This window comes from Notolepis coatsorum, assembly GCF_963971535.1.
Source record: "Notolepis coatsorum genome assembly, chromosome: 4".
Classification (NCBI taxonomy): Eukaryota; Metazoa; Chordata; class Actinopteri; order Aulopiformes; family Paralepididae; genus Notolepis; species Notolepis coatsorum.
Genome location: NC_140168.1, coordinates 14618286 through 14646277, shown reverse-complemented (window position 1 = coordinate 14646277; position 27992 = coordinate 14618286). Strand labels below are relative to the sequence as shown.

At 45.0% G+C, this 27992-nt stretch overlaps 1 protein-coding gene across 1 annotated transcript; it reads left to right on the top strand.

Annotated features, from left to right (window-relative positions):
* LOC311226999 (Golgi reassembly-stacking protein 2-like) lies at positions 1 to 27921 on the top strand. The gene is made up of 10 exons (XM_084312492.1): positions 1 to 191; positions 1336 to 1416; positions 1563 to 1766; positions 2815 to 2901; positions 4203 to 4333; positions 20043 to 20175; positions 21157 to 21271; positions 21505 to 21588; positions 22643 to 22756; positions 26565 to 27921. Exons 1-10 carry the CDS (start codon positions 129 to 131, stop codon positions 26858 to 26860), a joined length of 1308 nt encoding a protein of 435 aa, XP_084168618.1. The 5' UTR covers positions 1 to 128; the 3' UTR covers positions 26861 to 27921.
* Positions 27922 to 27992: the final 71 nt, after the last annotated feature.

The window sequence follows — 27992 nt, the reverse complement described above, 5'->3', positions numbered from 1 at the left end:
GCTTGTTGGCTAGTTGGCGACGTGTACCGGTGGAGCTTGTGTTGTGAAGCCAGTGGCGTCTCACCTTTTTACAGGGAAATAAGTGTCATAAAACCTTATATATAAACCTCCTGATAAACAGCGGTGCCATGGGAGGATCGCAGAGTGTCGAGATACCCGGCGGAGGCTCTGAAGGCTACCATGTTCTACGCGTGAGTGCTGCTGGGTGTATAGAGACTGCAGTTAGCTGCTAGCTTAGCATCGGGTACAGGGTGCAGGGGTCCCGGCTAACTGTGTTTACTAGAGGCCGGGGATGACAGCTGGGCCTCCGTTTGGTAAGGACTGCTGCTAAATGAACCTGCACTTAAATTGTGATGGTGCCAGGTTTTCTCACATCTCTTCTTGCACCTGTTTCTTTTCACTAGTAGTCAATGTGGACTTGTTGTCAAGAGAGGCTCATGTAAATTTAGCTATGCCTGGATGTAAATCTAGCTATGCCTGGATGGATGGCAGCTGACTATGCGAATGTTCTTCTTAGATGGCATGAAGCCTGCGACCTGCAGCAGAGAAGACTTGCATGTTTTCTGTCAACAATAATCATACACGACAACCGCTATTTATCATTCAATCTCAGTTCATCCGTTTAAAAGCCAGCAAAATGGGGGACCCTGATGTAAACAAGACAAAGGTCTTTCTCTGGTCTGCATCCCCTTAACAATTTTGTGTATTGTACCCATTCTGCAATCTGTTAAATAAAGTTTTCATTCATTCATGTTGAAGGTTGGCTAGACAAAATAGTAATTGTTAGGGGCTGGTACACACCCCTCCCCCCCTCCTCGGCCTTCTTGTGTGTTTATTATGTCTCTATAGCATTTTCTTTACCTTTTTACATTGAGTCATTTTAGCTGACGCTTTTATCCAAAGCGGAGGTCACCGGGAGGGGTATATCTGTGGCAGCGAAGGGTCCGTGGTGGGTCAAGTCGTGATGAATTGAAAACGGGGGACCCTGATGTAAACGAGACGAAAGTCTTTCTCTGGTCTGCATCCCCTTAACAATGGTTTGTATTGAGCCGTACTGTATTGTACCCATTCTGCAATCTGTTCATATAGTTTTCATTCAATCAATCAATGGCATTGTTCGTCAACTAGTGTCGAACTTGAGTGCATTAGTAGTATAGACATATTGGTAAAAATAAAAACAGTAAATTGGACTAAAAGACTATAGTCCAACCCAACGTGCTCAGAAAAGGTGTGATATCTCTGATACTACAGCAAATCACAGTGTAGCTGCTGGCAGTGTCGCTCAATGCGTCCTATCACGGCTAACCCGCTGAAGTTGTCTCTCCTCTCCTACAGGTTCAGGAGAACTCGCCCGGACACAGAGCCGGCCTGGAGCCTTTCTTTGATTTCATCGTCTCCATCAACAACACCAGGCTGGTAAGTTAGTTAGTGAGGGCAGGGTCAGTGAGACCAATTGGAACAGGGGGACACAGTCGGTGTTTGTTTATGTACAGAAGAGCGAGTGATGGATCAGGGTTCCAGGAGGACACACCACTCTTTTTTGACCTCCTCCTCTCCTCCAGAACAAGGACAACGACACTCTGAAGGACCTGCTCAAGGCCAGCGTGGAGAAGCCCGTGAGGATGCTGGTCTACTCCTCCAAGACGCTGGAGCTCAGAGAGTCCACCGTCACCCCTAGCAACCTGTGGGGGGGCCAGGGACTGCTGGGAGTCTCCATTCGCTTCTGCAGCTTCGAGGGAGCCAATGAGAACGTCTGGCATGTGCTGGTCAGTATGAACCAATGAGAATGCCTGTCTTGTTTCTCTTGTGTGGAAAGGTTCTGGCCTGTATACTGTCTGTATGTCATCTGTAGGATTTATGTTGTCGGTCGCATCCGTCTGTAACGTTTATGTCCGACTAACTATACTGTTGTTATTATCGATAGAGTATACATATTTTCCAAACCTTTATTTAAACTCAAAGGTTTCCCTTATTTACAGTCACGTCGAGTGTCTGTGTTATTATTATCAATAGAGTATACACATGTCTCATCGGTCCAGCAGATCAGACCCTCGTCTTTATTTTTATTTCATATTTTATCTTGTTCTTTACCTTTTTATTAGTTACTTCTTTTATATATATAGTTTTTTTTTTTTTTTTTTTTTTTGAGAAAATTCAAATTGTAAATCCGGATTTGTTTTGGCAGTCAGAGTTGTATGTTGAGTTGTTTTTTTGTGGAGGACATCTTCAGTTTTGCAGGATTTTTGGAGAAAGCATGGCACTTGAGACAAAACACACTGTATCCTATATAATTGTATTTGTATTCCTCTTGTTTCTTTGTTTACATACATTGCGTACAGCTTTGTGTTATATTACGTTTTATTGTATTTTCTTGTGGCCATCTTGGTCTATATGTCATTTGTCAAGTAATTGGTCAAGTATATTATTATATACTTATTGTTATGTGTCTTGTAAGCCCATATGGGCTGGGCATGAAAATAAAAAAACATCAAATCAAATAAAATCAAAATATATTATTGTAATTTCTATTACCCTGCCTGTGCCTGCCCTCCCCCTCCCTCCCTCCCCTGTGCCGTTATGACCCCTGACTTTGCTCAAGGGGATCAATAAAGAAAGATGCATCTTATCTTATCTGTGATACGTACACATGCTATCTTGGAACGTGCGCCGTCTACCAGCACTCAGATGGGAGGTTCTGTACGTTCTGCCTGTCACTCGCATTGCTGTGTAAAGTGTCGTTGACACCAAATGTCTCCCAATTTGACTTTGTATTTGAGTATCTTCTGCTCTTCCCCTCGTCTGTCTGTCCTACAGGAAGTCGAGCCCAACTCCCCGGCTGCTCTGGCCGGCCTGCGGCCGAACACGGATTACATCATAGGAGCGGACACTGTTATGAATGAGGTATGTGTTGTGTAGCATGTTATGAATGAGGTATGTGTTGTGTAGCATGTTATGAATGAGGTATGTGTTGTGTAGCATGTTATGAACGAGGTATGTGTTGTGTAGCATGTTATGAATGAGGTATGTGTTGTGTAGCGTGTTATGAATGAGGTATGTGTTGTGTAGTGGGGGTGGGAATCACCAGAGGCCTCACGATACGATACTATCACGATACTTGAGTCACGATACGATAGTATTGCGATACTAAATATATTGCGATATGCTGAGTATTGCGATATTAATATTGAGATATATTGCGATTTATTACCTTTTTTCAACTGCAAAGTAAAACTTTGTCAACATGTTTTATCTAATAAAATAAAGTTCAGTCTGTTCATCTCACTTCAATCATTTTTATTGCAGAACATGGGATTTTCTCAAGCAGACAGATGGCAACACTGTAATCTGTGTTGCATGTACCTGACAAACTGAACTGTCTGTATTACAGTCATATTCCATGTGTGTGTGTGTGGACTACTGTACTATTACAGGTATTGAAATTAACAATGCAACTTCCTTATACAAAAAAATATATATATATATTTTTTATGAATAATTAAATATCGATACTTGGCATCCCTGTATCGATACAGTATCGCCACGCAAAGTAGCGCGATACTACTACGTATCGATTTTTTCCCCACACCCCTAATGTGCTGGGTAGCGTGTTATGAACGAGGTATGTGTTTGGTAGCAGGTTATGAATGAGGTATGTGTTTGGTAGCATGTTATGAACGAGGTATGTGTTTGGTAGCATGTTATGAATGAGGTATGTGTTTGGTAGCATGTTATGAACGAGGTATGTGTTTGGTAGCATGTTATGAATGAGGTATGTGTTTGGTAGCATGTTATGAACGAGGTATGCGTTTGGTAGCATGTTATGAACGAGGTATGTATTTGGTAGCATGTTATGAACGAGGTATGTGTTTGGTAGCATGTTATGAACGAGGTATGTGTTTGGTAGCATGTTATGAACGAGGTATGTGTTTGGTAGCATGTTATGAATGAGGTATGTGTTTGGTAGCATACTTGATATGAATCGCACTATACAAAATCACGGTTATTATTATTATGTTGCCCACCACCTCCTCCTCCCTGTCTCACTCTACCTCTCTCTCTATCACTCTCTCTCTCACTCTCTATCACTCTCTCTCTCACTCTACCTCTCTCTCTCTCACTCTCTCTCTGTCTCTCTCTCACTCGCTCCTCTCTCTCTCTCTCTCTCTCTCTCCCCCTCCCCCCCCCCCCCCCCCCCCCCCCAGTCAGAAGACCTGTTCTCTCTGATAGAGACCCACGAGGGGAAGGGGCTGAAGCTCTATGTGTACAACACAGACACTGATAACTGCAGAGAGGTCGTCATCACACCTAACAGTGCCTGGGGAGGAGAGGGCAGGTGAGCCACGCACATCATGCACACACTAGTTCTCACATCATTTATACTAGGGATGGGCATAGCTTTTCAAATAGTTGTTAAATTATAAAAAATATAAAATAGAGTTTATGCGAATATCGTTTTGTCTAAAAAGAAAATGTTCCCTTATTTTACCGGCAACTACACTGTAGTGTATTGAGAGGGGACCCTATTAACTGTTACACCCACCGCTGAACGGCATGCTGGGTACAGGTAGCTAGCTAGCCAGGTAGCATAACAGTATGTTAACACTTTGAATGCCCAGCAGGGGGCGCTCATTTAGTGCTTGAATGCCCAGCACCACTCCAATGTTAACGTTAATATCGCCTAATCTATGTTTTAAATTATGGCTGTGTCTAATCTGCCCGTCGCATTATCAATGACCCATTTCCAGTCAACATTGTCGAAGCAGATTGTTTTTTTATCGGTTCATTTCCGTTTGATAGCATTTTGAAAAGCACTCGTTTTCACGGAAAAAAGAAGAGATTCTATGATAATCGCCCTTTACTGTAATATTCTAGAACGTTGTCATTTTGCGGCCTATTTATGAATCGTTTTCAAATAAACGCTAGATTATCGATAGTATTATGTGTACGTGTGCACGCTAGTGCCGCGCGCTGAAGATAGATTCTCTCAGTTCCTGATCACTCTTACAGTCAAACAGTCATATCACATTATAGGGGAAACGCTTATATCTCCGTGAAAAAAGGTCTGATTATCCTAATACTGGTAAAATAGATTCCTTACCTGAGATCAGATGGTATCCAAATGGATTATTCCAATTCCTGATCGCCATTCCGGAAATCTATCCTTTTATTGATCCACTGCTACGTACTGTAAAACACATAATCCCTGCTGCTCTGAGAGTCCAGCCTGAAGCTGATCGACTCCGGTTACATGCGTGAGAAGTAAAATGTGGAGTCCGGGTTTTTTTTTCTCATGCTTTTTCATTGAGTCCAATCCAAAAGGGTGAATTACCATCTGGGAGACGATAGGGGGTGCTTTTTTCACATCTGAGCGCCTGGGGTGGCTGAATTACCAACGGTAGACTCGGTTGATGAAATATGAATTCAGATCGCTAATAAATTAAAAAAAAACAAGAAAAAACGAATATTTTCGTTATGGGCATTCAACCCGCGGGGGGTAAACCCGAGAAAACTCGGGTTGGGCATTCAAAGTGTTAACAGCTGGGAGATCAGAAAAGAGAGAGAGACTGGAGATGTTACACGGTAGCAACGTTTTGTACGTTTGTCGTGTTGTTTCACTAAAGCTCACACAGTTCATGCATCAGTGATGTAACGTTCAGAATTAATGCTTTTGTTCCTGGAAATACATTCATTCATTCAATTCATTAGTAGCTGAATAGTTCTTCCCAGTGACTGGAATAGTCATTTTGTGAGTTTTTGCCCATCCCTAATGCATACATACAGATTTTCCACACTGATCCGTCACAAAACAAAGAGAAAACAAAGTAGTTTTTTTTAAATTTTTTATAGGAACTACAGCTAACGTAATTGCGTGTTGTGCAGACGCAACTAAACAGACAGGGTAACCTCTCCATACTTTTCTGTCCCGTCAAAACGGACACAGATCTGGTGGAGATGGACATGTATCAGCTCTGTCCAACAAACGGGACACATAGACGTAGACTAACTGATACGACGGATCAGTGTCCGATCTCCTTAATCAGCATATGTGCAGGGTATCTGTGGGCTATTAAAAAGTATTAAATTCATAATTCTCAATTTTAAGGCCTTAACCCGGGTAACCGTCGGTAGTGTGATAGTAAAGGGTTAACCTTTTGTAGTGCGGCAGTGAAAGGGTTAACCTGCTGTCGTGCGGCAGTGAAAGGGTTAACCTGCTGTCGTGTGGCAGTGAAAGGGTTAACCTGCTGTCGTGTGGCAGTGAAAGGGTTAACCTGCTGTCGTGCGGCAGTGAAAGGGTTAACCTGCTGTCGTGTGGCAGTGAAAGGGTTAAAGGGTATTAAAAAAAAATACGTTCATTCCATTTGCACAGTGTTGAATGCCCACGCTCCCTCTTAGGTCAGATCGATAACTTCATAACTCATTGGTCTGCCTATCTACACCTCAAACAGCGTCCTGTGAAGTGGTTGACACGCAGGACCAACCGAGTCTACAAAATGTTGTTGTTACCACTGACCGACAAGAGACAGCGAATGCACCGTTCCGACCCCCGTCAGTCATCGACCTTAGGTCGAGTGATTGCAGTTGCGGAATCTTTTAATTTATATTTGCACTGGGAAGGACTCTCTATATTCAGAGGAGGTCCATTTCCCTAATCCGTCTAAGGTATTAAAGCCATACTTCTATTTGCCTTAATGCATAAGCATAGGTCTTCTTTTACTCTAACGTATTAAAGCCATACTTCTATTTGCCTTAATGCATAAGCATAGGTCTTCTTTTACTCCGTAGGGATAAAGCCTTTCTCCTCCTCCTCCGTCTGGGGAAAAAGTTCTTTTTTATATCATATATTAGGCACAATACAGGCACATTGCAGCACATTATCATTATTATTATTATTATTATTATTACTGGTAAAGTTACAATGCAAAAATACATCTCCATCCTTACCCGTCTTTTTGGGAAAAATAGAAGGCAAAACGTGGTTTCCAAAAGAAGATTGTTTTTATTTTTTAACCGTAGAAAATTACATTTTAAGGGTTCAGTTTCATTTATAAAAGTACACAGGTTTTTCAGCTTACTATATATCAGGTTTCAGTCTTCTCCTCAAAATCTCTCAAAAAAGTCTCTAAGTAACATTCTTCTTCTCTCTCCAGCTCAGTGTAAAAATCCCTCCCTGCTCTCGCCAGTTGGCCCTTTTTATAAGGTCCGTCACGTCACGCCATCGTCAGTACATAGCTCCAATCACCGTACATTACGTGTCATATCCCTCCTTCAGTTATTTGTTACTTTGCAGTTACATATCAAATCAAGTAATTTATAAGAATACAATGCCCCTCTGACTAGCGCCCCCCCTTCTTGGCCTTGCATTCCAGCCGGTCACTTCTCTACTGCATGGGGCCTCTTTCGTTCTGAGACGAGGGCGAGGCAGACTTCCGTAATATATCTTACATAGCCCACCACATACATATACAGAGATATACAGGTACAATACAGTACTCGGTGTACTATATTACATTAGTTTACATTACATTATAGTCATTATACTCTGCTCTCCTTCCTCTTCTGATTCAAGACTTCAACCAGCAACCCTCCCCGTCTGAAAGGGTTTAACATTACACAGCTCTTTCTCCTCCGTCCCTGTCTCTCTCCTCTCCAGAGGCCCAACATTCTGTTGGTTCACTCCCTTTTCACAGCTTTTCACAGACATTTTCTATGGAGACATCTAAAGGCTCAGTTCCATTTTTTATAAGAGAGAGTTCAGTTCCAAGATTTATACTGGTCATATAGGAACGACCCAGGATGTCATTGTCAAAAAGTGTCACTTGTTCTGTGGCACATCTCACCCACTCTGTCATTCTGGGCGGTCATTGTCCATCATCAACTGAATAATGAAGCATATAATTACATGTGAAAAAAGGTATATACGGTCATATAGGAATGACCCAGGATGTCATTGTCAAAAGTGTCACTTGTTCTGTGGCACGTCTCACCCACTCTGTCATTCTGGGCGGTCATTGTCCATCATCAACTGAATAATGAAGCATATAATTACATGTGAAAAAAGGTATATACGGCTATATTGTTACATAAACAACAACAAAAAATTCAAAATAGAAATCACTGTTCTTCTTTAGAGAACAGGGCTTTTGCTTTTTAAAAATTGTAATCACTGTTCTTTCTCAGAGAACAGGGCTCTTGCTTCTTTTTTTGATTATATTTCTACCAACATTTTTATGTCATTGGTAAGGTGATTTTGATGACTTTCGTGCTTTCTTCGGCCTCTCGTAGTCCGCCCAGCCTCTGGAAGATGGTGGCGATGCACTTGTACCGGGGACTTCTTGTCTTGACCCCCCGGATCGAGAGGCCAGAGATCTTGGGTCTGGCAGGCCTTGACCTTTTTCACCTCCCCTGACTTCTTGACCGACCACACTACTGTGCTCGGTGGAGGGCAGGACAGGATAAATCTTCGGGTCCCTCCGCGCATAACGGATTCCAGATTGAACTTTGATGTTGGACGTGCTCATCTTAGGATAAAAGATCAAATCCATTCTATAATATTCGCAGCTGTTTCCCCAACTCTTGACGGTCGCCCATGTCTTGCCGAAATTTGTGTCACTCTCTCGGGTAACCATGTAGATCTTTACCCAGGCCGGGAGGATACCGGCCCAGTTACCTCCCACCAACACATGGGCGACACTGGATCTCTCTTCTGACGCAGCGTCCAAGTAGTAGAAGTCCTCGTACTGCATCCTGGTGAAAGGGTCAGAATAAGGTCTTCTCCCGGGTTTTATTCCCACTATGTCGGGCCAACTGGCAGGGGACTTAAGTTCTTCATTTGTCATCATTCTGCCAGTTCCTGTATATAACTGAGATCGTTGGCCGTCATCTACAACGTCCCATTTTCCTCTCTGGAGCGTTATTTTCTTCATCCAGGTTATTCCTAGGCCCAGAGACATTTTATCCTCCGGTGTTGTCATCGCAGTGGCTGTCTGTCCCTGGTCAGGCATTTTTGGTGAAGCCAGACTTGGTGATGATGACACGAGGGCCGCTCTCAATCTATCAAGGGGGTCTTGATCCAAAATACTCAATACGCTATCACCATGTAACGTAAGTTCGTCTGAGATGGTATATCCCTTAACCGCCATTCTCCGGTGGTGTCTGTTCGTTCCAGCGTTCCTGTCTAGTGTGTGAGAGAGACAACACTGGTCCTCTTTTATCTTCATTTCAGAAGAGGCTCCGTCATAGTTGAAGGCCAAATTCTCTTTTTTGCATAATTTACGGCCCTCCCTGACCGGGAGAGGAGGCCCATACGACGTAGTAGATTTATTGTAATAATGACCCCTATTATCACAATGCAGGGGAGGGCCCATCTCACTATCCCCCTCATCACCGCCCTGGCTGTCTGTACCATGGAAGTGGCAAAATTCCAAACATCACCCACTCTGTCTTTCTGGGCGGTCATTTTCCATTGTCTTAATAGCGTCTGTACTGGGGGACGAGATGGCGATTGTGGGGTCACGTGGCTGTGACTCTCCACACCCCCTCTGCCATCTCGGTACCTTGTTACCCTGGTAGCCGGCGGGAAGACTTGCATCTGTTGTTCCCTGGCTGGACGGCTCGACAGGATAGGGGTCACGTTGTTGCTTGGTATCCGGCGGGAAGACTTGCATCTGTTGTTCCCGGCCGATGCACCCAGGCTGTTGTCGTCTTGGTCATCTTGGTCACCTTGGTCATCTTGGTCATCTTGGTCATCTTGGGGTCACCCCCTCTGACCTCTTGGATCTCTCCCATAGTTTGAGGTAGGTTGATTCGTCACTTCTCGGGCGACCCCCACGGGTTCCCGAGAATTGTAGCAGCAGTCCTCTATTGAAGTGTGGTTGGCCTGGTCGTGTGACCCTGTCCGTAGGCCTCGCAGGACATCACAGATACAGTCCACAGAGGACTCATTTCTTTTCTCTCTTTCAGGTCCATTCAGGGCTCTCGTCGCCCTGTAACCTGGGTCCAGGCCGATGTCTCTCTGTCCGGTCTGGGAGGTCTAGGAGGTCTGGGAGGTCTGGGAGGTCTGGGAGGTCTAGATGAGGACCCTGAGGATGCTCTGTAGCTTGACCTATCCCGGTCTTCCTCCATTTCCGATTTCTGACCTGAGTCAGTATATTCCTTCTTGCCATTCGCTGCGTCGTCCACTGACTCCGGGGGACAGCCCCCCCCCCCCCCCCCCCGTCTAAGAGTGTGGCACTGGTTCAGGTTTTGTCCCCCTCACCAGCGCACATTGTTCACAGATCTTTCGGACTGTTGTTTCCGTCCACTTCCTTCTTGCACAGGGGGTCTACCCTGTGTTGTGCTTGTCTCGGTCCAGACTGGGTAGTTAGTTACTTTTTTATGTCTGGTATTAGCTCCGGCTAGTTAGCCAGCTTGTAGATTCAGGCTATGTAGCCTCTTATAGACTCAGCCCCTGCTGATAACACCAGCCTGTATTATTACGCCGGTTCCACTTCCGTCACAGTAGCAGGACTTATGCAGGACTTATTTTGAACTTATGTTCTTAGCCCCGGAACCTCCAATCCGTTTTGACAGACCTATAAACCAGTGACTTGGCCGCCCAAGCACCACAGCGTCCTGTGCCAGGTTGCACTTGCTTGAGTGTCATGTGTCAGGGCCCCAGAAGGTAATTTCTCCCTTTGTTGCCCTTATCTCTGCTTGCTGCTCGGGGGTTAGTTTCTCCATCTTATCCCCTGGATCTTGACCGGGGGTCTTTACCTCTCTTTCCATCATTTGGGCCATTGAAGCCTCGTTGGTGAGCTAGCGTCTCCTTGTGCTAGCTTCTCTTTAGCTGTTACTCAATATGTTGAGTAATCAGAACTGTGTTCAGTTTCAGAGGTATTTAGCTCCCCATCCTGTTCAGGCTCAGACTCAGTTTCACCTGAAGGCGTCATCTGTGGCCTCGGGTTCTGATCCTTCATCTGAATATCGCCATCCTCCTCTTCTTGGTTTTTTCCATTTCCACACTCGTCATTGATAGTGCGTCGCCGTGTTCTTGAGCGAGACACATCACCCCTTACTGCCCCCGTTAAGCAGGTTGGCACCTTGCATGGCTGCCTCCGCCGTCTGTGTCTCTGAAGCCCTTGCAGGTTCCGGAAGCTCATGTAACACTGGTCACAGTAGTATGGTTTCTCTTGTGTGTGTACCATGTGGTGTAGTGTAAGGTTACGCTTCGCCTTGAAGCTCTTTCCACACTGGTCACAGCAGTAAGGTTTCTCTTCTGTGTGTACCGTGTGGTGAATTCTAAGCTCTCTCTTCGTCTTGAAGGCCTTCTCACACTGGGTGCAACCGTAAGGTTTATTTTCTGTGTGTACCACGTGGTGACGTCTAAGGTGATCCTTCGCCTTGAAGCTCCTTCCACACTGGTCACAGCAGTAAGGTTTCTCTTCTGTGTGTACCGTGTGGTGACTTTTAAGTTCTGCCTTCGTCTTGAAGGTCTTCCCACACTGGACACAGCAGTAAGGTTTCTCTTCTGTGTGTACCACGTGGTGTTGTTTAAGTTCTGCCTTCGTCTTGAAGGTCTTCCCACACTGGTCACAACCGTAAGGTTTATTTTCTGTGTGTACCACGTGGTGACGTCTAAGGTGATCCTTCGCCTTGAAGCTCCTTCCACACTGGTCACAGCAGTAAGGTTTCTCTTCTGTGTGTACCGTGTGGTGACTTTTAAGATGATGCTTTGTCTTGAAGCTCTTTCCACACTGGACACAGCAGTAAGGTTTCTCCCCTGTGCCAATTACGGCTTGCTGTACAGCCGGCAGCTCTGGGTATTGTGATTTGCTTGGTTCTGTGAATTCCTCCCTTGTGGTCCTCACCCCTGCTTGCTGTTCTGGGGTTAGTGCGGCCCACTTGTCTGGAGACAGGTATATGTAATTCATCTTCCGGGATTTAATTTCCTCCCGTCTTGCCCTCGTCTCCGCTTGCCGTTCTGGGGTTAACGCCCCCCAGTCGTCTGCAGAGAGGTATTCGATGCCGGAAGGATCCTTTTTCCTTGTTCTCTCCTTGGTCGTTTTCGGGGGAGGCTCCTGGGAGGCCCCCCCTTTGTCAGATAGCATTTTAACTTGGTCATACAGCATACATTCGATACGTAGCTGGTCTTGTGACCATGCTGCGCATCGGGCTGCCAGTGGGTTACCCCCTGGGACTCCTCTGAGTAGCTTTTCAAGCAGTGAGCATGATCCTTGCATAGGTGTTCCATTCATGACTGATCCTGCTGCATCATTGAGAGACATGCTCCCGCCTCGCACCTGTGCGATTAGTTTCTCCACCATCTTATACCCTGGATCTTGACCGGGGGTCCTTACTTCTCTTTCCATCAGTTGGTCCATTGAGGCCCTTTCGGGGATCTCTAGTCCTTTGAGATGTCTCAACATGCGAGCTAGCGTCTCGTGTGCTTGTATCTCCTGAGCGAGCATCTGCTGCGCCAGCTTCTCATGAGCTAGTATCTGCTGCGCCAGTTTCTTCTGAGCTACCCGTGCCAACTTCTCCTGAGCTAGCATCTGCCGCGCCAGCCTCTCCTGAGCTACCCGTGCCAGCTTCTCCTGGGCTAGCATCTCCTGGGCTGGCTTCTCTTGTGCTAGCTCCTCCTGAGCTAGCTTCTGGCGTGCCAGCTCCTCCTGAGCTAGCATCTCTCGTGCTGGCTCCTCCTGAGCTAGCTTCTCTCGTGCTAGCTCCTCTTGAGCTAGCTTCTCTCGTGCTAGCTCCTCCTGAGCTAGCTTCTCTCGTGCTAGCTCCTCCTGAGCTAGCTTCTCTCGTGCTAGCTCCTCCTGAGCTAGCTTCTCTCGTGCTAGCTCCTCTTGAGCTAGCTTCTCTCGTGCTAGCTCCTCCTGAGCTAGCTTCTCTCGTGCTAGCTCCTCTTGAGCTAGCTTCTCTCGTGCTAGCTCCTCCTGAGCTAGCTTCTCTCGTGCTAGCTCCTCTTGAGCTAACTTCTCTCGTGCTAGCTCCTCCTGAGCTAGCTTCTCTCGTGCTAGCTCCTCTTGAGCTAGCTTCTCTTGTGCTAGCTCCTCCTGAGCTAGCTTCTGGCGTGCCAGCTCCTCCTGAGCTGGCTTCTCTCGTGCTAGCTCCTCTTGAGCTAGCTTCTCTCGTGCTAGCTCCTCCTGAGCTAGCTTCTCTCGTGCTAGCTCCTCTTGAGCTAGCTTCTCTCGTGCTAGCTCCTCCTGAGCTAGCTTCTCTCGTGCTAGCTCCTCTTGAGCTAGCTTCTCTCGTGCTAGCTCCTCCTGAGCTAGCTTCTCTCGTGCTAGCTCCTCTTGAGCTAGCTTCTCTTGTGCTAGCTCCTCCTGAGCTAGCTTCTGGCGTGCCAGCTCCTCCTGAGCTGGCTTCTCTCGTGCTAGCTCCTCTTGAGCTAGCTTCTCTCGTGCTAGCTCCTCCTGAGCTAGCTTCTCTCGTGCTAGCTCCTCTTGAGCTAGCTTCTCTCGTGCTAGCTCCTCCTGAGCTAGCTTCTCTCGTGCTAGCTCCTCTTGAGCTAGCTTCTCTCGTGCTAGCTCCTCCTGAGCTAGCTTCTCTCGTGCTAGCTCCTCTTGAGCTAGCTTCTCTTGTGCTAGCTCCTCCTGAGCTAGCTTCTGGCGTGCCAGCTCCTCCTGAGCTGGCTTCTCTCGTGCTAGCTCCTCTTGAGCTAGCTTCTCTCGTGCTAGCTCCTCCTGAGCTAGCTTCTCTCGTGCTAGCTCCTCTTGAGCTAGCTTCTCTCGTGCTAGCTCCTCCTGAGCTAGCTTCTCTCGTGCTAGCTCCTCTTGAGCTAGCTTCTCTCGTGCTAGCTCCTCCTGAGCTAGCTTCTCTCGTGCTAGCTCCTCTTGAGCTAGCTTCTCTTGTGCTAGCTCCTCCTGAGCTAGCTTCTGGCGTGCCAGCTCCTCCTGAGCTGGCTTCTCTCGTGCTAGCTCCTCTTGAGCTAGCTTCTCTCGTGCTAGCTCCTCCTGAGCTAGCTTCTCTCGTGCTAGCTCCTCTTGAGCTAGCTTCTCTCGTGCTAGCTCCTCCTGAGCTAGCTTCTCTCGTGCTAGCTCCTCTTGAGCTAGCTTCTCTCGTGCTAGCTCCTCCTGAGCTAGCTTCTCTCGTGCTAGCTCCTCTTGAGCTAGCTTCTCTTGTGCTAGCTCCTCCTGAGCTAGCTTCTGGCGTGCCAGCTCCTCCTGAGCTGGCTTCTCTCGTGCTAGCTCCTCTTGAGCTAGCTTCTCTCGTGCTAGCTCCTCTTGAGCTAGCTTCTCTCGTGCTAGCTCCTCCTGAGCTAGCTTCTCTCGTGCTAGCTCCTCTTGAGCTAGCTTCTCTTGTGCTAGCTCCTCCTGAGCTAGCTTCTGGCGTGCCAGCTCCTCCTGAGCTGGCTTCTCTCGTGCTAGCTTCTGGGTGTTAGCACTGGCTTGTTAGCCGATGTAGTGCTAGTTAGCTTCCGTCTGGCTACGGCCAGCTCCTGGGTCTTCCGTCTAGCCAGCTCATGGGTCGCACCGTCTGGCTAGCTCATGGGTCTTCCGTCTGGCTAGGGCCAGCTCATGGGTGTTAGCACTGGCTTGTTAGCCGATGTAGTGCTAGTTAGCTTCGGTCTGGCTACGGCCAGCTCCTGGGTCTTCCTTCTGGCTAAAGCCAGCTCATGGGTGTTAGCACTGGCTTGTTAGCCGATGTAGTGCTAGTTAGCTTCCGTCTGGCTACGGCCAGCTCCTGGGTCTTCCGTCTAGCCAGCTCATGGGTCGCACCGTCTGGCTAGCTCATGGGTCTTCCGTCTGGCTAGGGCCAGCTCATGGGTGTTAGCACTGGCTTGTTAGCCGATGTAGTGCTAGTTAGCTTCCGTCTGGCTACGGCCAGCTCCTGGGTCTTCCGTCTAGCTAGGGCCAGCTCATGGGTGTTAGCACTGGCTTGTTAGCCGATGTAGTGCTAGTTAGCTTCCGTCTGGCTACGGCCAGCTCCTGGGTCTTCCGTCTAGCCAGCTCATGGGTCGCACCGTCTGGCTAGCTCATGGGTCTTCCGTCTGGCTAAAGCCAGCTCATGGGTGTTAGCACTGGCTTGTTAGCCGATGTAGTGCTAGTTAGCTTCGCCTTTCTGTGAACGGTCGTTTTGACTTCGCTTCACATCCACTCTCCCATACTCACATACGGTATCTTTGGGCTAGGTAGCCATCCAGCTCGCCTTTCTGTGAACGGCCGTTTTGGCTTCGCTTCACATCCAGTCTCCCCTTACAAACAGTGTCTTTGGGCTAGGAAGCCCTCGCTTTTCTGTGAACAAAGCATGAAAGTGATCTTTGCATTGCAACTTCACCCAGCAGAATTTTTACAGTAATCACAAAAATATACTTTAAGCGTGATCCTTTGTTTAAGTAGAACCTCCTACTTTTTCTTTTTTTTGACTGTAAGAAAACATTACGTAACTTTTTAGTCATGAGTAAACCTTTTTACCGCAATCACAAAAATATACTTTAAGCGTGATCCTTTGTTTAAGTAGAACCTCCTACTTTTTCTTTTTTTTGACTGTAAGAAAACATTACGTAACTTTTTAGTCATGAGTAAACCTTTTTACCGCAATCACAAAAATATACTTTAAGCGTGATCCTTTGTTTAAGTAGAACCTCCTACTTTTTCTTTTTTTTGACTGTAAGAAAACATTACGTAACTTTTTAGTCATGAGTAAACCTTTTTACCGCAATCACAAAAATATACTTTAAGCGTGATCCTTTGTTTAAGTAGAACCTCCTACTTTTTCTTTTTTTTGACTGTAAGAAAACATTACGTAACTTTTTAGTCATGAGTAAACCTTTTTACCGCAATCACAAAAATATACTTTAAGCGTGATCCTTTGTTTAAGTAGAACCTCCTACTTTTTCTTTTTTTTGACTGTAAGAAAACATTACGTAACTTTTTAGTCATGAGTAAACCTTTTTACCGCAATCACAAAAATATACTTTAAGCGTGATCCTTTGTTTAAGTAGAACCTCCTACTTTTTCTTTTTTTTTTTGACTGTAAGAAAACATTACGTAACTTTTTAGTCATGAGTAAACCTTTTTACCGCAATCACAAAAATATACTTTAAGCGTGATCCTTTGTTTAAGTAGAACCTCCTACTTTTTCTTTTTTTTGACTGTAAGAAAACATTACGTAACTTTTTAGTCATGAGTAAACCTTTTTACCGCAATCACAAAAATATACTTTAAGCGTGATCCTTTGTTTAAGTAGAACCTCCTACTTTTTTGATTTTGCCAAGTCTGTAATTTAATTTTTACTCCAGAGGATTTTGACAGTAGTCCTGTCTTCTTCGGCCGTTTTAGCACCTATTTTGGTTAGTATAAATGCCCACTCGCCAGGGACGCCATGTTGAATGCCCACGCTCCCTCTTAGGTCAGATCGATAACTTCATAACTCATTGGTCTGCCTATCTACACCTCAAACAGCGTCCTGTGAAGTGGTTGACACGCAGGACCAACCGAGTCTACAAAATGTTGTTGTTACCACTGACCGACAAGAGACAGCGAATGCACCGTTCCGACCCCCGTCAGTCATCGACCTTAGGTCGAGTGATTGCAGTTGCGGAATCTTTTAATTTATATTTGCACTGGGAAGGACTCTCTATATTCAGAGGAGGTCCATTTCCCTAATCCGTCTAAGGTATTAAAGCCATACTTCTATTTGCCTTAATGCATAAGCATAGGTCTTCTTTTACTCTAACGTATTAAAGCCATACTTCTATTTGCCTTAATGCATAAGCATAGGTCTTCTTTTACTCCGTAGGGATAAAGCCTTTCTCCTCCTCCTCCGTCTGGGGAAAAAGTTCTTTTTTATATCATATATTAGGCACAATACAGGCACATTGCAGCACATTATCATTATTATTATTATTATTATTATTACTGGTAAAGTTACAATGCAAAAATACATCTCCATCCTTACCCGTCTTTTTGGGAAAAATAGAAGGCAAAACGTGGTTTCCAAAAGAAGATTGTTTTTATTTTTTAACCGTAGAAAATTACATTTTAAGGGTTCAGTTTCATTTATAAAAGTACACAGGTTTTTCAGCTTACTATATATCAGGTTTCAGTCTTCTCCTCAAAATCTCTCAAAAAAGTCTCTAAGTAACATTCTTCTTCTCTCTCCAGCTCAGTGTAAAAATCCCTCCCTGCTCTCGCCAGTTGGCCCTTTTTATAAGGTCCGTCACGTCACGCCATCGTCAGTACATAGCTCCAATCACCGTACATTACGTGTCATATCCCTCCTTCAGTTATTTGTTACTTTGCAGTTACATATCAAATCAAGTAATTTATAAGAATACAATGCCCCTCTGACTAGCGCCCCCCCTTCTTGGCCTTGCATTCCAGCCGGTCACTTCTCTACTGCATGGGGCCTCTTTCGTTCTGAGACGAGGGCGAGGCAGACTTCCGTAATATATCTTACATAGCCCACCACATACATATACAGAGATATACAGGTACAATACAGTACTCGGTGTACTATATTACATTAGTTTACATTACATTATAGTCATTATACTCTGCTCTCCTTCCTCTTCTGATTCAAGACTTCAACCAGCAACCCTCCCCGTCTGAAAGGGTTTAACATTACACAGCTCTTTCTCCTCCGTCCCTGTCTCTCTCCTCTCCAGAGGCCCAACATTCTGTTGGTTCACTCCCTTTTCACAGCTTTTCACAGACATTTTCTATGGAGGCTCAGTTCCATTTTTTATAAGAGAGAGTTCAGTTCCAAGATTTATACTGGTCATATAGGAACGACCCAGGATGTCATTGTCAAAAAGTGTCACTTGTTCTGTGGCACATCTCACACAGGTATTGCATTTTGGAGGGGGCAGCCTGGCTGTCGGGAGATTAAATAATATGAAATGTTTTTGTAGTCGAGTCATGGGGCCACCAGGACCTTGGTGCGTCTGGCGAGAGCTTGTACGGAACGCGCAAGAATGTAAACTGGCTCGCAAGTGCAGCCGCCAGTTCAGTGTCGCTATGTGGGTTTATTTTTGGTCGTGAAATTGGTAATACATTTCACTCTTTAAGTGGTATTAAAACGTCTTAAATTTAACTTGTTGAAACCTGCAGATGCCCTGTTTTAGCTTAAAGGAACACGGCAACTTTTTTGGGAAATTAGCTTAATTGCCATCTACCCTGGAGTTAGACAAGCAGATACCCTTTTCTTCTCTGTGCATGCATTAGGCTTAGGGAAACAGCCGCACCGTTAGCCTAGCTTAGTGTCATTCACTGGAAGTAGGTGTGCCAGTGTAGCCTAGTTCCCAACAGTCACGAAATACACTCCAAATACAACTCCAAAACGTTCCTGTAAACGTGTGACCTGTGTATTTACCACGTGGAGAAATGAAAATTAGACATTTTCGTTTTCTAAGCAGATATATACTCGGAATTTTTTTTTGGCCGAACCACTGCTGCCTGGGCGGCGTGAATATTAAAGGCAACCAACTTGTGTTCAGCTTTTCGTTCAGCGTTTCTCTGATTGGCCGCACGGCCAATCAATCAATCCACTAGCACACGCCCTCGCGCAAAGAGAGACGCGGCAAAAGCGCTGGTCGAACCAGCGGTGTTCTGTTGTGTGACTGTACTACAGCGGTGTTCTGTTGTGTGACTGTACTAAACACTTCCACCACATGACCGACATTTGACATACAGTACACCTCCTATCTATGTTGGGATTATGTTTGGTCATGACAAAACAATAAAAATCGCTACTGTTAGTAAGCTGCCACCACCCACTTCAATGACAGAGCTCTCATATTTGCGAATGCATAAACTATATCTTAAATTATGGCGATGTGTCTAATATGGCTGTCGCGAAGTCATTGCTCTGTCATTGAAGGGCTTCGTTCTACAACGGAGCACGGTCGCTGCTGCTGGAGCTGGACCGAGTAGAGCCGGCGGCGGTGCACGGAAGCGGGGACTAACCACCGCATCGCCCCGCTGGCTCTTCAACAAGCAGCCTCCACAGCTCCAGTTAACCTAATTTATACCGTAATGAATCATTAAAAAATATACCGTTAACTGGAATATGTTGTTTCTTTACACATATGTTGGATTATGTAATTGGGTTTTCATGACAAAACAATAAAAATCGCTACTTTACAACGGAGCACGGTCGCTGCTGCTGGAGCTGGACCGAGTAGAGCCGGCGGCGGTGCACGGAAGCGGGGACTAACCACCGCATCGCCCCGCTGGCTCTTCAACAAGCAGCCTCCACAGCTCCAGTTAACCTAATGTATACCGTAATGAATCATTAAAAAATATACCGTTAACTGGAATATGTTGTTTCTTTACACATATGTTGGATTATGTAATTGGGTTTTCATGACAAAACAATAAAAATCGCTACTTTACAACGGAGCACGGTCGCTGCTGCTGGAGCTGGACCGAGTAGAGCCGGCGGCGGTGCACGGAAGCGGGGACTAACCACCGCATCGCCCCGCTGACGTTAAAAACGCGAAATAACGTTACTGATGTACAGTGACACCCAGAGTTTCTAGTTACAGTAGTGACGCGTGAATCGAGATAGTCCTAACACTAGTCTGTAACAGTGTTTATTATTAAGAGTCAGATAGTCCTAACAGTGTTTATAGTCCTAACACAGTGTTTATTGGTAAGAGTCAGATAGTCAGTGTTTATTATTTCATAACTGTGTGGGCTTTGTTTATACATGTACAGTGACGAGTGAATCTAACTTTGGTTGTTAAAAACGCGAAACATAATAATCAGTCAGCAGCGCTCCACTGCTACCGCAGCCCAACACAAGTGCGTTGGAACAGCAGCCCAAGCTGCCGCGCTGCCGCGCTTGCTCTTTGGATTTCATTTGGGACGGCTGCGCTTGTCTGCGCGTGGGGGCGGGGGGGCGCGGCCAATCAGAGAAAAGCCGAACACAAGTTGGTTGCCTTTAATATTCACGCGCCTGGCCGCAGTGATTTCATCACCTCAAAAGCCCTGTTGTTTTTTTTGAAAATAAGCGAATTTCCCCAAAAGTTGGCGTGTTCCTTTAAGATAAATGGTCGTAGTGTGCGTCCCAGATTTATCCCGAGGAATAACCCTGTTCTCCGGCCGTCCCAGCCTGGGGTGTGGGATAGGCTACGGATACCTCCACAGGATTCCCACGCGGCCGTTCGAGGAGGGGAAGAAGATCAGCTTCCCGGGAAGCCTCCCCAGCGAGCCCCTCAGTCCGCTGAAGGACGGCTTCACAGAGGTCAGATCACTGACACGTACACACAGCATCACTGACATGTACACACAGCATCACTGACACGTACACACAGCATCACTGACACGTACACACAGCATCACTGTGACACGTACACACAGCATCACTGACACGTACACACAGCATCACTGACACGTACACACAGCATCACTGACACGTACACACAGCATCACTGACACGTACACACAGCATCACACACACAGCATCACTGACACGTACACACAGCATCACTGACACGTACACACAGCATCACTGACACGTACACACAGCATCACTGACACGTACACACAGCATCACTGACACGTACACACAGCATCACTGTGACACGTACACACAGCATCACTGACACGTACACACAGCATCACGCAGCATCACTGACACATACACACAGCATCACTGATGGATTTTATATAACCCTTTCACTACCACACTACAGAAGGTTAACCCTTTCACTACCACACTACAGAAGGTTAACCTTTCACTACCACACTACAGAAGGTTAACCTTTCACTACCACACTACAGAAGGTTAACCCTTTCACTACCACACTACAGGTTAACCTTTCACTACCACACTACAGAAGGTTAACCTTTCACTACCACACTACAGACGGTTAACCGTCTGTAGTGTGGTAGTGAAAGGGTTTACCTTCTGTGGTGTGGTTGTGAAAGGGTTAAAGGATCATTATAGACTTGACCATATTGGATCTAATGTAGGTTTACAACACGGTATGGTGAGAGATGCACTACTTGTGTGACTTTCATTATTTCTGGCATTATTTTTTTTCCCAGCGCTTACACGTCCACGTTCATTACGTATGCATGAAAGGGGGTCGGAGGAGACGGAGAATAATGGCATCATTATAGTTAATTACATGTTTGAGTGAACCCGACCTTACCTGTTCGCCACAAACCTGTTCTCATCTCCTCCCGCCTGCCCTGCCCTGCCCTCCGCTCCGCTCTGTAGGTTCAACTCTCTGCCGTGACCCCTCCTCCTGCTGGACCTACCGGGCTAGAGGATACGCTGTCTGGCCTGTCAATCAGCACAGCGCCGCCCACCATCCCAAGCGAGCTTCAGACAGGTATGTCACCCCCCCCCCTCTCTCTCTCTGCCTGTCTCACTTTCTCTGGTTGATGGGACAACATTTTAATTGGAAATCTCTTTCTCGCAGGACCAATAGCTGTAGCTCGTTAGTTATAAATGCCATCGGTGATTGGACATGGTGTTTTGCATATCCTTGACTGCACATTTGCATTATAGCTTCTGATGTAATGTGTAACTTGTGTTCTCTCTCTCTCTCTCTCTCTCTCTCAGGTCTGCCTACAGTTCCTCTGTTACCCACCTCCTCTAGCCCCTCTTTCAACCCCTCGGCATTTAACCCTGCCAGCACGCTACCAGGTGGGTGATTCTCACACACACACACAGACCCCCTAGGGCTGAGCCCTAACATTTGGACCTTTGTTCGTTACGTTGGCACTCGAATCTTAATTAATGGGTTCGAATCATGATATACCATAGATTGCCAGCGCTATTTGTCTATGGAGAAAGTCCCCTTCTTTGCAGGGCTATAACTTTTTAAATTCTATTGCTACATTGCCATTATTAGGGCCCATTCAAAGTCCTATATGTATTGTTCAGGGTGTAGCAACGTTAAACTTTTTCATTCACATATTCATAGTAAAGTATGGTCTAATGTATAAGTATGTTTTCATCTCTTTCTGCAGCTTTCTCCAGAACGTGATATATAGCCCCAAATGCATTATATTGATGATGAAATACAGTTTGATGGCAATCAGCGCGATATAAAAAATTCCAACTAGACGTACTTCTAGAAGTTACTACACGTCATCTGATGTTGACCGGATGGGCGAGGGGGCGTTTATAATTCCGTGGGCAGCGTTATACCAATCATCTAATGTGGGTCAAATGTTGATAATAGCAGTTAGTATCGAAGACGGTAACGTTACACGCTGAAACTCACCCCAGTCTCCGCGCGCCGTTGGGCGATCATCGTCGAGTAGAAATCTTATCATTATGGGATATATTTTTACCCGGTCCATCTCCAGCTTGTATAATGGTATATACGTCCAAATCATGTTGTTTATCGAGTTATTGCCAATCGATCACCGTGTAGCGTGACGAGCCAGAGTCCCATGACCTATAGCGAGCGCCCGGAAGTATCATGACAACCTCTATTCAACATCCTGTTTGGCGATTGCGCCGATCGGCCACCAGATGGCGCTCCTGAACCGCCAGAGAGCTCAGTGGGTCCTGCTGGTGGATCTCAGGCCAGCGGAGGGGACATATGAATCCGATCGCAGATTTTTGAAATATTGATATAAGGACGACGTAACGCGTCCTCCGGCAACTTTAGCATGGCCAGCAAAGACGTCTAAAGACGGGTCCCGGCAATCAAAGTGTTAATGTGATGTCGTGTACGTGTCATCACCAGGTCTAATGACTCTGCCTCCGCTCCCCAACCTGCCCCACCTGCCACTATCGCTACCAGACCTCAGCGCTGTGTCGCTAGCGGCCCTCAGCAGCCTGCCGCCACCAGGAAGCACAGGTAAACAAGAGGTTTAACCCTTTCACTACCACACTACCAAAGGGTTATAACCCTTTCACAACCACACTACAGAAGGTTAACCTTTCACTGCCACACTACAGATGGTTAACAGTCTGTAGTGTGTGGTAGTAAAAGGTTAACCTTCTGTAGTGTAGTAGTGAAAGGGTTAACGTCTGCTTTTAGCTTTGTATCAAAATATCCTCCTAGAAGCGAGAGATGCCATTAAATATCTCTCTCCCTCTCTCTGTTTTCTCACTCTTTCCAACCCATGAAACCTGCTCTCTCAATATAAAAAAAAAAAATAAGCTTTTACTATTATGCATGTTGCTACTGAGGAATCTACCGTGCCTATATTACTACCTGCTATGCTGATATGTCTAGTACTACTATGCACTAGGGGTGGACGGTATAAACGGTATGAATTTGCGCTGCGGTATGGATTTTGACTATACCTTCATACCTTGTGACTGGTAGACTAGAGCAGTGGTTCTCAAAGTCGGGGTCGCGACCCAAAGGTGGGCCGCGAGCAGCCACGGGTGGGCCGCGAGATGATTTAAAAAAAATAAAAGAAAATATAATTTTTTATTTTTTTATTTTTTATTTTTTTATTTAAATTTTTTTTGTCAGGCCACTGAACTTAGAAGCAGGCCAGGACAGTGTTTCTAGTTGTATTCTAAAATTCTATTCTATTGTATTCTAAAATGTGACTATATGGTTTTATATTAACTTAATAAATAAACAAAAACGAAAAATCTACTTATTTCAACGAACATTTCAAACTAAATAACAGATTATGCACATAAAACGCTGAAAACAACCGAAGCAACAATAGTATTTTAATGAGGCTATTATTATTATCATTATTATTTTGCAACAAGTTAGCCCTCTCATAAATAGCACATATAAATGAATAACTAACTTGAACTGGATTGAAGTGATATTTGGCTTAAAAAATCGGTCACCTGGCAAAAAAAAAAAAAAAAAAAGCCAGACGATGTGCATTGGGCCGCGGCTCTCTGACGCCTTATTTCTCTCGCTCTCGCTCTCTCTACGTTGTCAAACATGTACACTAAAGTTAAGTTATGTTGGAGTTGTATTGTGTTTGAGTTGTTTGAGGGAAAGAAACCTCCTATCCTGCAGTAGTTTTTCAGAGATGGAAGTAACTTGAGAAAAGGTATTGCAGTTTTGCACAATAAATGTTCTTAAAATACTTAAAATACCCCTGTGTGAAATATGTCCTAGTAATACAAGAGTACAGTAATAGCTGCCGTACTATTTTTATTATTTGTATTACTGAATGAAACTGTAAACAGAGAGCCTATTGGGATGCTAGATCCTAATGTGAAACACTGATTTACCTTACCTTGCTACTGTCTATCTTTTTTATGCTCGCTTATGCCTGTATTTTTTACTGTTGTGAAGCACTTTGAACTGCAACCTCTGTATGAAAAGTGCTATACAAATAAAGTTATTATTATTATTATTATTATTATTATTATTATTATTATTATACCAGTGTTTTACCCCTTCAGAAGCATTTATATAGACATTTTAAAATAAATGAATATACCGTGATATAATATACCGTTACCGTCTATGCTTTAAATTATACCATGATATACATTTTAGACCATACCGTCCAGCCCTACTATGCACTCAAGCCTGTAGCACTCAAGTTCAACACTTGTAGGAGCTATTTGATTGTTTTGTGTTGTGTCTGTAGTTGGTTAAGTTCACCACTGGGTGGCAGCGCGGAGCGCATGGGTTTTTGGATATAGGCTATTGTGCAATCGAGGAATGGGTGACGGCGGAGAGGTCTCGTGGTTTTAATTACCACGCGTACCCTCGCTCGTTTTCACTATTATTAATATAATTTTCTATAAACTATTGTTTGGCTCAGCAACCATGTATTATGTATTACTTGAATTAAATGGGAACTTCACCCAACGGCAAGTGACACAGACTGGACATTACTTTTATTATAATTGCGCGTCAAAGACGAGGATTTTTCCCCGCACCCAGCCGAGTGCCTACCAGTTCAGTTCAGTTCAGTTCAGAGTTTTTATTTGCCACATGGAATAATTCAATCATAGTTTCTTCATTAAAAAATCATAAATAGCCATTCCATGGACAAAAGGAGCAGGAAGAAGAATAAATCTTATAATTACCTGCCCCTTATTCCTAAACTAACATGTATTTTCTTAATGGTCGGCGTATAACCTTATTTACACAAATAATCATTTATACCATTATAAAAGAAACACAATCCACAGTTAAACAAGAACAATTTTAATAATAATAATAATAATGATAAAGAATAAAGAAGAAAAGAAAGAGAAAAAAAAAAAAAAAATCTCACTATTCAGATCACATTTTGATTTTCATACTGACTAAATATTTTTTTTTTATAAATTCTTTTGAATTGATAAACACTGTTACATCCCTTAAGCTCGCTATGGAGAGAATTCCATAACTTTACACCAATAACTGAAGGACACATCTGTTTAAGTGTGGTACGTGCAAACTGATGTTTAAAATTGTATTTTCTCCTACTAAACTCACTTTCTAAATGAAAAAGATTTTGTAGTTTTTCTGGCAGTGTATTATTTCTTGCCCTAAACATAATTAACATTGTTTGAAACTTAACCAGGACATGGGGATAGTCGCTACAACACTGTTTAATGAGCGATGTTACCCACCCTTCGCTGCCAGAGTTCCACCCTTAGGCTGCTGGGCGATGTGGCCAAAAATGTTATCACCATAACGATATGATAATTAGGGGTGGGGGGGAAATCGATACGTAGTAGTATCGCGATACTTTGCGTGGCGATACTGTATCGATACAGGGACGCCAAGTATCGATATTTAATTTCTTTTTCTTTGTATAAGGAAGTTGCATTGTTCATTTCAATACCTGTAATAGTACAGTAGTCCACACACACACATGTGCATTCAGTTAAGTTGGAATATGACTGTAATACAAACAGTTCAGTTTGTCAGGTACATGCAACACAGATTACAGTGTTTACATCTGTCTGCTTGAGAAAATACCATGTTCTGCAATAAAAATGATTGACGTGAGATGAACAGACTGAACTTTATTTTACTAGATAAAACATGTTGACAGTTTTACTTTGCAGTAAAAGAAAATTGATATCGCAATATTCACGATATATCGAGTATCATCGCGATAGTATCGTATTGCGAGATCTCTGGCGATTCCCACCCCTAATTATAATGTTATATCACTCGATATCGATAAAGCGAAAGTAAACCGGCTTCTCTGCTGGCTGTGGCTCCAGGGGAGTTGAACAGTTCTGGCTCTGCTAGTTTCTTTTCTATCTTTTGGTGCTTTTTTGGTGAACAAACCACCGCACATGTGCACCGTGACTCGTGACTGGAGTCTAGCTCTGCTAGCACACATAGCCCACTGTGTACAGACTGTTTCAAACTGTATTTTAAATTAGAAAGCAAACAAAATAAATGGACAAGAGAGAAATTCATCTCAATTTGGTCAGTATTGTCATTTGGACAAGCAAAGCCATTACTTTAAGTTGCAGGCAAGACAAGTCTGTCCACTGTCTCTGGTTTTAAAGCTGCCCTGTTGCAGGTCACACACAAAAAAAAAAAAATTATTGATATATTTTTTTTTATTATCGTTCGATATCGATTATTCAAATATATCGCGATAATCATCCTTTTATCGCCCGGCCCGTTCCTGCCGACTTGTTGTACAGTCGCTTGGGATAAAAGCATCAGCTACACGTCTCTAAATGTCTCTCTCTCTCTCCCTTCCTTCCGTCCACAGCTTTCCCTCCTCTGATGTCTCTCCCCCCCCTCAACCTGCCGGGCCTGGGCCCCCTCCCCCCTCTCCCCCCCATGCCCACGGTCCTGCCCTCCCACCTGGCCCCCCTCCTGCCCCCCCTCACCGTCACCCTGCCCCCCGCCGCCGCGGCCTCCTCGGTCACCGTCACGGCGCCCCCCTCCTCCTCCGCCCCGGACGACACCACCCCCGCCGCCGCCGCCACAGAGGAGGAGGCGGACCCCACGGAACCACAGGCCGCCGCGGAGACCACCACCACCACGTCGACATCGTCGTCATAACAACACGGGGGGCGGAGTCCGACTCGCCGGGTTTCTCTCTTCTTCTGACCGTCGTCTTCTTCTTCTGTGTTTTTCTTCTATTTATTTCGCCCCCAGAGGGACGGGCGGAGCGCATTTTCTTTAGTTTTTTTTTTAGCAGAAACGTAAACGGGCTGGCGTAGTCCAGCCGCGGGTTGGGGGAGTTTGTGTGCGATTTAATGAATGAAGGAAGGCCGGACAGATATAAGGAGTGGGAGGGGAGGGAGGGAGGAATGAAGGGGGGGGCCCCTAGGCGGAGTCCCGTACTGGAAAGGACTGCCCTATCGCACTAAGGTTGGCCTATAAGCTACTGTAGGAGGAGGACGAGGGTCAACGGTATTAGTCTTGCCTTTACTAGATGGGCGTACAGTCTGCTTGACATGTAACTGCAGTCACGGAGGCAAGGGACTCTGTTAAGGCTTCTCCCTCTTCTCTGTCTTTCACCCAGGCTCATATATATATATATATATATATATATGGTTATCTTCCCTGTTAGTTAGTAGACCCCTGACCAAATATATTCTATTTGATTCCATCATGTATTGTTTTTTTTTTCTGTTGAAATTGCTGTATGATTGTTTGTACCCTTTATGAATGAATCTGCATTGTTTTGCACCATCTCTATGTTTTGAATCGATTAGGCATGTTTGTCCCATTTTGTTTGTATGTATCGAGATCTCGTTAAAAAAAAAAAATCCCCCTCTGTTACCTTGCAATGACGGTGACTGACTTGACTAACCAAAAGGCCACGCCGGGAGGGACAAGGAGACGGAGGTTACATGGAGGACGCGCTACTGTACACTATGTAGTATTCTATTAGTATTGGGATGTCGTGAGGCATGGGACACGATTACAAGATGGGGGGGTGTGGCTGGCTGGGTTACTATATAATAAACAAGATTATTTGTCCCTCCTTTGCGTGGCCTGATTTGACTTGGAGAAGCCGGGGTCGCAGTGGCGCCGTACATCCACAGGGTGTCGCTGTGTAACACTTTTCTGAAAACATCCTGTATTGTACAGTGCGAGCAATAAAGCCAATGGAATTTTACATGAGTCCTCTTGGTTTGTACGTCTTTTTGTTTGGATTCGTTCGTTAAACATAAACTGGAAATGT